Genomic DNA, 15360 nt, shown 5'->3' with positions numbered 1-15360 from the left:
CTCTTGTTAATCTCTGGCTTGTGTTTTCTTTAGATATAGCTGTGGCCAAAAGTTTTGACACAAATATTATTTTTTATTTAGTTTTTACAAAGTCTGCTGGTTTAGTCTTTTTGTTATGTTATGTTATGTTATGTTATGGTACACTAAAGTATAATAACAAGCATTCTTGGCTTAAAAGCAACCTCACACATGAATGGTCTCGGATGCTTAACTGTTGGCATGACACAGGACTGATGATAACTCTCACATCCTCAACAACCTCTGTTAACCAGACAATCACTGACATGATGTTAGATGGTCGGTCCCTTTTCTGGCAGGGCTGAAATGCAGTGGAAATGTTTTTGGCAAAGATAGACTCTTAGAAAAGGAAGTTGGTCCAAGTTATTTTTGGTAGGTCAAATAACACATAAACTAATCATAATTACTCATATGTTGAGACAATACCGGGATTCTTCTTTGTATATACATTTCTATTTATTTGTTATTGAGATGATGTGTTTTGGCTATACAAAATATTAAATGATAATTCTGCTCTATGCAAGATTAAAATCCCTCTACCTAAAATGAAGTTTGCAAAACATTATCTTTTGCCATTGAAAGTATTACAAAAACAACACAAAATCACTGATTTCATCATAAAAATATATATATTTTTAATAGCTAAACTGTGCACATTTGTTTTCCCCCAATTAAAAAAAGGTCTTTTAAAGTTATGCAAAACATTTTATTTAACCCAATATGGTTTATATTGGTTTCTTCAGGCATTCTTCTTGGGCAGCCCATCAGCACCTAACAAATGAAGATCTGGATCCTCCACCACACAAGGTCCAGGACCAACCTTAAAACACATATCACACATGAAATGCTATAATGCATAATAATTTTAGAAAAAACATGCATATCTTTACTGAAACAAGTCACAATCATTTTATATTGTGTTTATAGATAATTCAAGAACGCATCTGGTTTAACACACCTGATCTGTAATAAAGATTTGGACTATGCATGACATCATAACATTGTAGCCACCTCACTGTCATGTTGGTATGCTCAAACATTATTTTGAATTGATAGAAACTGATCAGATTTTAAAGATGAAACAGCACTTTGTCAGTCTCAGGTTTTTATCTGAAAGTGACACGTTTGGAACGAGTATGGAACACACACTTGAAATGTGACCTCTGCATTTAACCCATCACAGTGAATGTGAGTCGCAACCTGCCAGCTGTAAGACTTGAAAAGGCAAATCTCTGTACCACTAGGCAAATGTCCTAAGCAAATAGCTAGGTGAACAGTTATTTATTTAAAGGAGAAAATTTTCCCTCCTTGAATCACATTCATCCTTATTGCAGTAGTAAATATATCAGATTAATGGTAGTACGAGACCCCTCAGCAGATGTATGTATTACAAAAGTGCTCATTCTGAGATCTGAATACAGATTCAAGCTTTAGGCATGCAGATACAACTTAAATTCAACTTCTACAACTACTCACTGTGATCATGTAATTATGCTATGTTACACAATATTATTTTTTTATTTGTACAGTAACTATAAATAATGTAAGTATTTAATTTAATATTTAATTGTATGCATTTAATATATACAAATATCAATGACCATGTAAACTGCCATGATAAAGCCATAAAAGTATAGTAGCAATGTCATGTAGGTTTTAAACAATCAAGAATCTGAAGTGGATGTTGGTCAGTAGTATAGACGTCAGGAAGAAAAATACATGTTGTCAACATTCCGAGAAATAATGCTGACCGTGCATGAACTTAAAGTCAAGAAGTTTTATTTCTAAGCATTAACCGTTGTGTCTACACAAAGGCTCACATTCACTCACTAAATATTGCTCAAACACCCTGACTATAATTTACAAGTGATCCTGAAGCTCATGATTATCTTGTTCATGTGTGTTTGATTGTTGGTTTCTCATATGAAATGTAAACCATTCTTAATCAAAATGCTGTTTAATGCATGTGAATCTCATCCATTCATAAGCTTGTATGCAGACCATCTCCAAGTAAACCCCACCCAACTGATTAACACAGAATTTGCATACTATTACACTAAACAAGTTAAAAATGAAATTTGAATTGGCTCCTTTTTTATGTTTGCCTTTTAATATTGGCAGTCTTGCATTGAAATTTGTAGTGAAATAAATTGTCAAATTATCAATTGCATTTTATTTTCAATTTGGCAGGGAAGATGCATTATCCTCTTAAAATAAAAAAATTAATGTTAAATTAATGTTTTATTTTAGCATTTATTTTTCAATTTTGGGACGGCTACGCCGTAGACTCGGCACTGAAGTACAAATTGGGCTTAAGGGCGTACTCACACTTTGTATAGCGTACCGTATCATATCCGAGTAAGGTTAACCCCAAAGTCTGGTTCACCCAAGTACATATCGCTGCAGCCTGGAGACTGCAGGTGGGTGGAGCTTATGCGCAAGTAGGAGGGATTTCAGAAATGTGCAAGTAGGAAGAGTTTACGCTTCAAATGGGACGGTGGTGAATCCTCGGGAAGTTTGTACAGCCCACTTGCGGCTAAAGCTCCACCCACTTGCTGCTAACCCACCGATTTGCAGCTGGCTCCGACCTCCGTTTATACCCCTTTTGGTTCACTTGACTAGTGTGATCGCTCCGTACCATACCAGGGTGTGGTACGCTTGCAGAGGTGGTATCTGGTAAGGTTCAGTTTGGTTCAGGAGCGGGGCACAATAATAGGAGCGAAAAATGCCAAAGCACGGATCTGAAAATTTGCTTTTAAAGGAACAGTATGTAGGATTGTGGCCAAAACTGATATTGCAATCACAAAACTTGTGGCTAAAACTGGTACTGCAATCACACAACTGGTGGCCAATATACAACATGACAACATAAACATCAGTTGAGGGCTTTTTAAACGACAATATCCTGGCCAGACCACTGTTGTCAGTGATATAAGAATTTGAAATGAAAATGATTCTTAATGTCTAGAGACATATCAGGGCCATTTTATGATTAATTGATATACATTTCTTACATACTGTTCCTTTAACTATGCAACTGTTTATTTTCCCCTCAACTTTAGCTGTCACTGCAAAAACTCTTCTGATACGTACAGCATGATTAATAATAGTTTTGCTCAACTTCATGCACTGTGTAGACCGATCGGTTTTATGACATTAAATCACTACTTAAGTAATCAGTGATGAGTAATCAATATTTATCACTACTTATAATGAAAATATGATAATTATATCACAGCCAATAATAGCTTAGCTTTCAGAAACCTACCTTAGTGCTGATAATATAACGGATGCCCTTGGCTGTGGGTTCCAGGTTAATCGCTCTCTTCAGCTCCTCAGAGAGCGGAGATGAATGCACAGGGTGACCCTTGAGAAACCTAGAAAATAAAACTTACACATGAACAACAGCTTCAAACTCTATCTACACAAGTGTGCGGCTAGAATTAGTGGTCGTCTGATGTGTATTTAGAAATTTTTCACATGCCGATTAATTTCTCATTCGGAAAGAAAAGGCACATTGATATACAGCCTACATCTGACAGACAATGAAGTTTTAACTTAATGTTATACACAACATGTGTGAGATCGGTGAGACATGAACCCTTGAATTACTATATATTTGTATTCAATATGCTATGAAGTTTCCACTGTGTGTTTGTTTTGACACTAGGTTACATGCTGCTAACTATGCACTTGATGGTAATAATAAAGACTATGACTTTTGTCTCAGACAAGTAAATAATCTTTAATCTGAATTACATTAAGAAAGTTAAACAACCTGTTACTGTGCTAGGTGACTCTGAGGGCCCTATAATACACCCAGCGCAATGCAGCATCATAATGTTTAAATAGCAAATGCATGTGCACTTTAAACAACGTGAAGCTGGACGTGAAAAGAATAACTGCATCAGGCTGAAACTAGCAAAAAAAGACTTGACAGATCCTGCTGTTAGCTCTGCCTTAATACTTTTGTTTACGTTTTGTTTGGTTAGGTCTTATAGATTTAGGGTATACGACCATACGTGCCATTCTTCCCAGACGCGTCCTGTCCAGGACCTCGGCGCGTCCTCCGGAAGTCGTATTTCTCGACCGCATATGGCATTCAGTTAAAAACATAAGACATACAATCTTACCTTAAAATGTAACGGTTGCTTTTCTGTAATAATAATAATAAATGATGTTTTATTAACAAGGTTCGGGAGGAGCACGATCAGATAATTAACTAATCAAGCACAGGTGCATCTAATTTGGTAATCAGCCAAACACTACATATACAGACATCCAGGGCCGCATTAATGCATGGGCTTACCTGGGCTTAAGCCCAGGCCCATCCTACCTACCTCAGTCTCTGGAGATTGTTTCCAGATATCCCTCCACCACCCCAACTCGCCACTCTAATCTGTTCTATCCCAGTTTGGGATGGGGGAGTTCTCCGGGTTCGGGCCATACCCCGGATTCGATGTTCGAGCTTTACTCCGGATCCTGAGCCCTCCCCCAGGACGGCACGCCAAAATATTCTTACTTTCGCAATCAGATTAGATGTAAAGGCGAACTCGTGAATCCTCTATTATGCGGTCGACAAACACGACCCCCGGAAGACGCATCCGAAATCCCGGACAGGACGCACCCGGGAAGAACGGCACGCACGGTCACCCTATAGATTATAGTTCATTTCTGTAGATCTTTTAGCAAACACTCTGAGATGCTGCACTAACACTTTATACTAAAACGTAATGTTAATTTGGTTTCTGCATGTTTCTCATTTACCACACTGCTTCCTCAATAGTCCCTTTCACACATACAGTCTTTACTGGAAATTTACTGGTAAATTGCAGTTAATATGTCATGTGTGAACAGAACATTTCCGGTAAATCAGTGCTCCCAATATACCAGTAAGACAGGTTGTAAGATTACCAGTAATTTACCGGTAAGCACTATGTGTGAACGAAAAATATAGGATTACCGGCATTTAGAACGGACGACGTCAGACCGCGCTGACAGATCGGGCCAATCAGAACGTTTTAACAGATGACGCGTTTACCCCCGCACTGTTTACGTTCGTTTCAATACCCATGCTGCTTAAAAGTCGAGCACAACTGAAGTTAACATCCACATTTCTTCAAAGTTGTTTAAAACAGCTTACCATCTATTTGCCAAATTGCCAACGTCCTTAGTACACCCTCGGGGAAGCTAAGGTTCTGTTTGACGTCGCCTACGCAATGTTGTTTGGTCACGAGCAACTTCGCGACCGTTTGCCACAGATGTGAAAACAACAAAATACGGACAGACGATATTAAGTCACAACCCGCCATTGTGTACAATACGACACGGAGCTCGCGGCTGCGCGCCACAGGTAACTTTCGCTTTCTCTCCGAGTTTACCGGTATTTTGATACTGATGTGTGAATGATGTCTTACTGGTAAAAAGACGGAACGTCACTGCATGTGTGAACAGCACATTTTTGTATTTACTGGTAAATTCATTCTGGTAAATTCATGGTAATTTACCAGAATTATTGTGTGAAAGAGGCTAATATCAGCATCAGCCAAAAAACAAAAAACAAAACTATTGTCGACCACTAGTTAAAAGTAATTTAAATAAGACCTAAACGAAATGCTTAATATTTGTAACTTACTCTCCTCCATTGACTTCTGGGGGAAAGAAATGGCAGACCACCTGTAAAAACTCGGGCAAGTGCTCTTGCAGTGTATATATAACAGCATTAGGACCTGCATCAAAGGTATAAGCCACCTGGGATAGGAGAAAAAACAAACAACTACATTAATTTACTTACATTAAATCAATAGTAGTTAAAGGCGGAGTGCACAATGTTTGAAAGCCAATGTTGATATTTGAAATCACCTAAACATACATGCCCCTACCCCAATAGAATCTGGACCTTCTTTTGATAGACCCGCCCCAAACATACGCAACCCAGGCAAGGATGTTGGTTAGTAGACACGCCCCTTACTGCTGATTGGCTACAAGTGTGTTTTGGTAATCGGCCCGACTCCCTTTTCCAAAGCGTTTTTCAAACATTGTGCACTCCGCCTTTAAACTAACATTCATTTCCCAGTTTCATTGACATAGTTTTAGGCTAGTCCTAGACTAAACATGCGCTCACACCATAGTTAACTGAACCGAACCGTACATGAGTATGATTGTCCCTCTCCACTCCCCTGCTCATCAGCACTCACACCACACTTTATGATCCATACCAGAGTATGCTTACGTCATAAAATAATGTCATGAACTGATGTCAATAGCTATAAACTTTTATCTTAATTAGGTAGATGTTTTAATTTGTGGCATTTATTCATCTTAGTATCCAAATATTAGTGGGAAGCAGAAGAATAATACAACTTTAAACTATCAATTTGTATATGCACTACATGTTGGATGTTTATTTGAATGGGTGATTCTCACGAAACCATTGAAACACCACGGCACTAATGATTTTAGCTTTAAAATGTGTATACAGTAACATTAAAAAGCATCAGAATTAACACAATACTGTGTTCTACCTTGCACAATGTGTGATTTCAACATAAGAATTTATAATTGTAAATTTTATCTCATTTATCATCATTTATTCTCATTACCGCAATGTGTCCGGCTGTGTTTGAACATGCGTTATGTTGTAATTTAATCAAATTAACACAAAAATATTAAGAAAAAAAATAAATGGATGTTTTGCTAGACTACTTTAGATGACAGAAAAAATATTTACTGAATATTCATGTATAATAATAATGAAGAAAAGTTAGGAAAATGATGTGTCCATGCCTGATGTTCTCATCCTCCGCAACACTTTTTGAGAACAGTTTAAGCACAAATACAGAATTTTAATAAAGTTTGATTTTGAGTGACCAAGCACATGGACCAGTTACTTCAAGATGGCTACCAGGTAAGATCATTTTTTTACAGTTAATTTGAAATATTGTCTTGTCAGAATGCTTACACGACATTTTAATTATCATTACCGCAGCAGATGCTTATTAAATGTTAATTTAATTAATAGAAGCATAATACTTTGATTTTAAATGCATGTGCAGAATCTCCAAATTATGTTCCTTCAGGTTTGTCATGTCATTTTGAAAATATGTCAGTGTTGATGTTTTCTGACTGTTGCGGTAATGAGATTCTTTAGGACAAATTTTTTAAATTATGTTAAAAAAAGTGTTAATGATAAGTAAAAGTTTTTAAATTAATGTTCCCATTTAATCCAGACTTTGTTTTTCAATGTCTGGTGGGAAAAAAGTAAATTTAAGCAATTTTTACATTTTCATGCTTGACATTTTTAAAACCAAGTTTTCGTGAGAATCACCCGAATACATCTTGAGTAAAATATCTGTATATTTAATGAAGTACACGCAAAAGACCTGAACCAGACATGATGTGACCCATTTTGCCGAATGCAGAAGTTTGTTGCGCAAAACCCCAATTGTCCTACAATTACAAAACATTTGTGCTAAAGGAGGTACAATTTTTTAACTTAATTTGACACCTAAACTCTGGAATAGTCTTAGACACTGTTTAGGGCTCAGTTTATACCAAGATTACCTCCTTGTACTCCAATCATATGCTGTCAAAAACCAAAGTAAGAAATGCCAAAAAACGACAGCATCTTTTATTTGACAAAATGGGTCAAAATAAAATAGTTTCCTGTTGTCTTGATCAGTTGAAGAAAATAAATGATCTTGTTTGGAGGACAATCTAAACCGTTTGTGTTAGTATAGTATTTGGTTAGTGAAGTCTCCAATGAAGTATTTAGCTGTAAAACATGCTTACCCTGATCTCTCCATAGTGTTGGTTATAGCGGTGCACAAGGCTGATGATCTTGTGTGAGATGTTGTTCAGGTAGAATATAGGTGGGTATGTGTCTAGGCAGGTGGCATGAAACTGGTTACTGTCCTTCATGGTCAGCTCACCAAATGCTGCAAAGTTTCGTTGACGAATTGCCCCGATCATCTCCTCCATTCGACTAGGCACCACAGCGTCTGCCCGGTACTGGGATTGACAGTATGGCATGTGAATTTTTGTATACTTATGTGTATATGAAATTGTCAAAACAACTTCAAAACAAAGAAAACACCTCTGCACCGTAAGAAGGTCACTTGTCTTCACACTAGTGTGCATTCCAGATGTGCTGCCAACAGACTTCTGCTCAGCGCTCACCTGAAAACAAACAGTAGTTTATACTTCCTAGCATGGAAAAATTATATAAAATCAGGATCCAAAATCTAATTTTGCCTCCCCCTCCTGTATTTAGGAGGTAAACTGTATTTATCTAGGCATAGATGAATAATAAGAGTTCTGTACATGTTAATATTTTGAGCCTCAAACACGATTGTTTCCTCCTTCTTATGCAAACCTTGTGCATACAAAAGACCAATGAAAAGTCTGAATCATCTTCTGATACAGGCTATAACCTATAAGGTCTGTTTACTGAAATGAGCCTCGCTGTGAAAACAGCCAATTAGAGCAGAGCTCAACATTTATTATTCATTACCCTTTCAAATGAGGTAATAACAGCCAATTTCATATAAGGGCAAATCCTAGCTAGGGTTGTAAATGAACATGCAAAACCATCTCTGGATAATTTTTGCACTTAATAAAGCCACATAGCTTATACGTAGATATCAGAGAACAATTTAACATATTACTTCAATGCATGCTTTTGCACAAAAACGTTTGGATTTTTAAGTAGCAGATCTTTTTCTGTTTTACAAAGTCTTGCATTTGTTTAAACGGGGTATACTCATTTTTTCACGCTTGATTGTTAAAAAAACATATTTTTCACATATTTTGCATTACTGCAGCACATTCCATACAAATCTGTCGGTAACACTGGTTGTGTCTTATCAGCTCCTTTGTTCAGTAGTCAGGGTCACTGATCAGGCAGTTGGCCATTTTAAAGGCACACATTTCGCAATAGTACTATAAAATATGAATAACATACAGCATTAATTATTCTGAAAATTGTAAAGTGACTACAAGAGGTTGAAGCCAGACCATTATATTAATGCTATGTTTACACGACCACGATGTTGTAAAAAAATGTAAACTTGAAAATAAAAAAAGGCCAGTAGATGGCAATGCTACTTTGTAAAGAAACACTACATGCCTGTGCAGTGAAATACACATTCTTCTACTAAGTGATAGATACAAACAATCAAGATGGCTAAAGCATCGAGCAGTTTTGTTTAGACGAATGACAAGGTACGTTTAATGCTACTAGTGACCCTAAAGTGGCAACATTTTGTTAACTTTGTTGGAGAAGCGTAATAAACTCTGTATCTTAAGGAGCACAAATACAGTCCTGTAGGCCACTATTGTTGTTTATACTCGCACATGCCTATAAACTAAATTAACACATGCACATTATCACAATTTTGTGTCTAGGAACATTACAATTGAGGCGTGACAAACGGAGGAAAATTTGGAAATTTTTGTGATCTCTATTAATTCCTTTATTTATTGACCATACACTCAAAATGAGACATTTAATTATAATTAATTATAAGCCTAACTTAAAACAACATCAGACTGTGAAGAAAATGTCAAGCAGAACTATAGCCTACAAGAATGAATAACATCGGAAAGTTAATTGAAGCGGAACAAAAACTTTAATGTGGAGAGGCGGTATAGGCGGTAGCGGGTATAAAAGTTAACAAAGGACAAGTTTGTGACACAGAATGAAAAAAAAACTGGAGATTCGGCACCAGCAGAGATAACCAATACAGACAGTGAACCTAATCAACCAAAAATCCAGCCGAAAAGAAAGTATGATGACTTTTGACGACTCATGGTTGCGTAGCAAAAGAAGATGCACAACCTTCGGAGCGTTTTGGAAAGAAGAAAAAGTCCCCTGACTCTTGTTTTAGGCCCCTTAAACGTTTACATCAATAATCAAACGAATATGAAACTAAGTAAATAAAAATCTTTTTGCGGGCCAGATTATGTTATATTTTTTGGCCGCAGAAAAGGGAAGGGGAGTTTGAGACCACTGGTTACCATGTTAATATAAACATATTGTTATTATTATTATTTATATGTAAAGTTTGAGATTAAATACTAAACTTACCACTAGAATTAATACTCTGAGCTCTGGCCAATGCGACTCAGGTGCTACTTGTTCAGCGACACTGTCCGTCCCATTAGAACGCTCACCCATTTTCCATTGAACAAACCCACCATACAGACTCCTGCAGGCACTGCCAGAGCCCTGCCGCGCCACAACAGACAGCTCGCCATCAACCCCAAACAACTGTGACAGAGTGTATACTGCAAAACACAGCATGCATTACTGAAGCAAGTCATTTTGATATATGCATCATATACGGCCTTTATACACTGGATAAAATATTATATTCATTAGTTCTGAAGATGGAAATCATATATTAGTTAGTTATGTTTAATCACAATACAATATTTAAAGGGGACATATCATGAAAATCTGACTTTTTCCATGTATATAGTATGTTTATCTGGGGTACCAGCAGAGTTTTGCGTGTGTGTTTGTTTAACATTGAATTTCGTTGAAAAGTCCCAACTGGGTCATGAGTCGCATGCGACAAGTAAGACTTCTGTGTTGTGTTGGAAATCAGCATATAATGTGCATATAATGTAAATGACACGAACATGTAGTGAATCATCAGTTATCCAGAAATAGTGGTTTTGTGTGTGTCGCTTGCTCGTGATTGCTCCTCCCGCGGCACGGTCCAAGGGGGTCGTGTTTTTCCAGAAACAACCCCTAGAGCTGATCTGTTTTTATCAATCTGATAAAACTAAAGACTCTTCAGAGATATGAAGGATGTAATACTACTCTATAGGTACTCTCTGAAATCTAGATAAGGGGTAGGCAACTTCAGTCCTGGAGTGCCTATGTCCAGCAGATTTTAGCTCCAACCCTGATAAAATCTCACCTACCTGTAGTTTTCAGGGGATCAAAAATTTATCAAAGCCACTTACCCAGACAGGCATAGCCTGCTGCAGAGGAGGCCAGGCCAGCGGCGGTGGGAAAGTTATTAACAGAGCAGATATGGACCTTATGAGACACGCTGGTGACATCAGAAGTGGGACTGCCACTATTTCGTCTCTTTCGAGCTAACCTTCGAACTTTTTAATTAAAATAAAAAAACATCATAAATGACATGTCTTGTTATATATCCAGAGGTATTTGTAATGTTCTGACAGACAGGTACGTACTCTCTCGCAGACATGACTGCAGTCTGGGGTGTCGAATATCCTCTTCTTTTCCATTAAGCCAGATACGGTCTTCCTGGAAACTTTTGCTGCATGCAATTGTTGTGGTTGTTTTCAGCTGCGAAAGAATCAGAAGACAAACTCACAATGTTATAACTAGTCTGGTGTTCTTGACATGTGTACATGCAGATGCTTGAAATGGTTAATATGAGAATTCACCTGGTCCTGATGCAGAGTGACACTCAATGATGAATTAATTGGCAGAATGAGCTCTTCATCACGTTTCCCCCCTGGAAATAAACATCAATCAAACACACACACACGCACGCACGCACGCACGCACGCACATATTTTGGGTTAGTTAATGCAATGGCATTTAAACATCTAACAAAAACATTCCACACGTGCATATGAGAGGATCTACAAAATTATAACGACACATTAAGAACACAATATATCATCGCTGTCTAATAGCTAACTTACAGTAATCACAACTCTCGTATTATGTAGTTCTTACATTACAGTTTATTCCCATTTAAAGATCTGGCTCACTTTACTTACAATATTTAATGACCGCGATGTTTACAGGTGCCGTGCAGGTGATCATGGTGACATTTTGGTGACCGTTATCAGACATACTGGTACTTAAAATATATATCTATATAGATAAACCGGTTTAGCTAAAGCAGCCGGTTGTTTACGTACAGCATACATACACTCACTGGATATATCGAAGTCAATGTGACAGCATGTCAAACTCACATAGCTAATGAAAACACACGCGTGACTTTGGATTGGCTTGTGCTCAGCGCGAGGACACGCACTTGACCAATTAGAGTTATCGCTGTACGAGCCTAACCAATGAATAAGGTCGGACCATAGTCATACGAATAGAAAGACAGATTCTCCGCGCATGCTCAGTCGTTTTTATTTCAACTTCACGTTTACGTCAACCAGAGAGGTCTGAAAGAAACGTAGCATTGCATTGACATCCCCCTTCATTTTAATGAAATCATCACAGCTAGCGCATTATTCCCCGGAAGTGTATGATATCAAAGATGCCCTCTCTGCTCAGGGCAGGCTCTCATTGGCGGTGATGAGTCACGTGACAAATTGTGATGGGAAGTTCGGATTATATGAACGGTTTTTCCAAGTCATTTCGTTTTTTTCGTTCAATTGAATAGAATTGCGTGCTCGTTCACACATTTTCCCCGAACGACCACTTATACAAACAATTGTGACGTTTCTAACAAGAAATAAATAATAATGCAGTCAATTACTATGATAAACAAAAATGCTTATTTTCTTGACATTAGCAAATAAACTCTGTAGCCCAGTGGTCTCCAACATGGTGCCCGCAAGGAGTCTGTGAAGTGCCCACCAAAGCACATTCTAATAGCCTTAATTTTAATATTTATTTATTACACATTTTTATATTCTTTTATATGCTTATTTGTATGTGTGTTAACATTTTAAATAATGATAAAACATTTCAACAAGTTAAATAAAATAAAATCAACCAGTAAAACAAAAAAGTTGTCAAAAAGTTAACTATATAAAAAAGTAGCCCTACAAATAGTTTTATCCATTGTGATACCCCTTGCTCCCACAAGAAACTGCTCTAACAAGAAACTGACTGATAGCTTACCTCCTGAGTCAGTCCTTGTGAACAAGACATTAGTGCTTCTGTCGCATGACAGCCCCCTACAGGCTGTGTCTGTATTTCTTAAAATGTATACATTTGTGAATGACATTCAATGTGGTAATAAAGAATGCTTCATCTGTATGAAATCACATTAATAAAGCTTTTTTATTATCAGAAAATATTATATAATGCAAAGATAGGCCTATATGGGAAAATTCCATTTCGTGTATCATAATCCTCTTCCAAGTCATTTCAATGTGTTTTAAGTTTTTAGTTGAAATTTTAGTGTACATAAAACATAAAGGGGCAGGCTCCCAGACAGGTTTATCCTAGTCCCAGACTTAAATGCATGTTTGACATTTAAAAACATCTTGCCCTGACACATCTCAACATATATCATTGTTTTATCTCAAGATGCACACCAATAATGTTTTATGTAATGTTTGTTTGTAAGAACTGCTTAAATATCCTATAACTAAGGCCTAGTCCTGGATTAATCTAAACCCTGTCTGGGAAACCACCCAATAATGTTGTAAGTTAAAATGATTTGCATTGGCAATTTGATTTAAAATGTTTTTTTTATAGTGTACGTAATAAAAATGTGTAACAAGCGGTATATTTAACTGTAGACATGGAGTACTTTTGAATCCCAGTGTGCACCAAAAGCCATTGTGGCCAATAAACCCTTTTTGATTTCATATGGCTGCAGAACTCAGTCCTGTTTAAAGGTCCAGTATGGAAAATGAAAATACTAGAGCTGAGGATTTGTTTCTTTAACTGTCCCCCAAAACAACTTATGGTGATAGATTTTGTTTTCTTTCTTTATTTTTTTAAAGCTTTTTGACCCTTTGGGTTTAGCAGAACACAGATATTCATACAGGTTTTTTGTGGACTCAACATGAGGATGAGTAAATGATGACAGAATTTTCATATTTGGGTGAACTATCACTTTAAAGACACCCTATTACGCTGCTAAAACAACATTCTTTTATGTATTTGCTGTAATACAATGTGGTTTGGTAAAAAAAAACATTTTCCACATATTGTACATGTTTGTTGTAATCCCTGCCTTCCTTAAACACATTGAATTTGTATAAAGCTCATCGTTCTAAAAAGCGCAGTGTCCTTCGAATGGCCAGCAAACCAGAACGTTATGATTGGCCTGATTACCTCTGACGTCAGCCGGAAAAGTGACGCCCCTTACCATGTTTGGAAGACTACTCACAATGCAATGCTGACAGGAGTTAATATCGTCTTTCAATACGAGGTCATTCAATCTATTTGATCCAGAAAATGCAGATGACCAAGCTGATCGATCAACTTTGCCAGTGCGGCTTGAGCAGAACGTAACAGATTGGTAAGGTAAAGATACTAAAACATAAAACCATGTCTGCATTTGTGATCGTAAAAACGACAAGCAAGCACTACTCTGCACTGCTCAAAACTTGTGTTTGAGTCATGGATTATTCAGTAGACTACTTACATGTTGTGAGTCAGAATTGTTCGGAATTATGATAATGATCGTCATGTCACGTCAACAGGCCAAGGAAGTAAACTGTTGCCTACAATCCATGCTTTAGTCCAAGAAATTAGATTTAAGTTCGAGATTTAGAGACGAAAACTCTCATAATTGTTTACTTTGGGATTTGTACCTTTTGCATATCGTTAACAAATGTAATGTGTATTGGAAAATATGTGCTCTTTAATATCTTTTCCCTGTTGAGCCTAACTCTGGAACGTCCCATGGCTGTATTTTGTCTCTCTCCTCATGTGTTCTTCATATATAAACACGACTGCGTAGTATGCTGTCAGATTCATTAATATGTTCTATGAGAATGGATTGGTTTATCAAAAAGATTTTAGTCACTTCTGGTCAGGAGTGTCTCTAGATGCTACACTAAATTTTTGTGCAAAACAGACAAAATTAGAGTATGAGAACTAAAAAAATCCATAAAGGTTTTGTCTGACCCAAAACTCTAATATTATAAAGCACTTTGTTTTTTCGAACTGGTTAAAAAGTTGCCATTCATGTAAACAAAACATTGTGATTAACCCATAGCTTTGTGATTAAAAGCTTAACAAACGACTGTCAGGTGTTTACAGGTTTTACAGTTTTGTATACCGAACAAGATTACAGAAAAACATGAATGTATTTTACATTTATGCCTTTGGCAGACACGTAAAAAAAAAAAATCGAAGTTTGATTTCAGTAATTGATTTCAATCTTTGTCATGATCTTACTCAGTCAATATTAAAGATATCAAGGTTATATTTTCACAGAATGTTCTTTACATTATATTAGACAACCATAAATCACAAAAAATGACTTTAGCTAGGTTTTCACAGGCAGGGTCACATATCAGATATTTGTCTGCATTATTCTACAATTTTCTATGTACATGTGAATAAACGTTTGTGCATAATGTGAATTTTGTGGATTATGAATGACATGCAATGCAACTGACATAGCAAAAAATATCATCCTAAAG

The 15360-nt window shown here is 36.8% G+C and overlaps 1 protein-coding gene across 1 annotated transcript; it reads right to left on the bottom strand.

Annotated features, from left to right (window-relative positions):
- Positions 1-628: 628 nt before the first annotated feature.
- mvda (mevalonate (diphospho) decarboxylase a) lies at positions 629-12241 on the bottom strand. The gene is made up of 10 exons (XM_055173401.2): positions 11788-12241; positions 11446-11516; positions 11230-11344; positions 10993-11139; positions 10106-10305; positions 8122-8196; positions 7810-8028; positions 5654-5769; positions 3287-3395; positions 629-838 (listed from the first exon to the last, which is right to left on the bottom strand). The coding sequence occupies exons 1-10, from the start codon at positions 11861-11863 to the stop codon at positions 758-760; spliced, it is 1209 nt and encodes a 402-aa protein (XP_055029376.2). The 5' UTR covers positions 11864-12241; the 3' UTR covers positions 629-757.
- Between the last annotated feature and the right edge of the window lie 3119 nt (positions 12242-15360).

Source organism: Misgurnus anguillicaudatus, chromosome 15 (genome assembly GCF_027580225.2).
Source record: "Misgurnus anguillicaudatus chromosome 15, ASM2758022v2, whole genome shotgun sequence".
NCBI lineage: Eukaryota > Metazoa > Chordata > Actinopteri > Cypriniformes > Cobitidae > Misgurnus > Misgurnus anguillicaudatus.
Note: the sequence above shows the minus strand (reverse complement) of the source record. Positions and strands in the feature narration are given on the sequence as shown.

What these genes read in the sequence shown, in the direction of transcription:
- mvda (XM_055173401.2), bottom strand. Translation starts at nt 11,863, where the DNA reads ATGTCTGATAACGGTCACCAAAATGTCACCATGATCACCTGCACGGCA. An exon ending in CATCGCGGTCATTAAATATT is followed by an intron (nt 11,517 to 11,787) that starts GTAAGTAAAGTG and finishes GTTTATTTCCAG; the next exon opens with GGGGGAAACGTGATGAAGAG. An exon ending in AACACTATGGAGAGATCAGG is followed by an intron (nt 5,770 to 7,809) that starts GTAAGCATGTTT and finishes CTCCTATCCCAG; the next exon opens with GTGGCTTATACCTTTGATGC.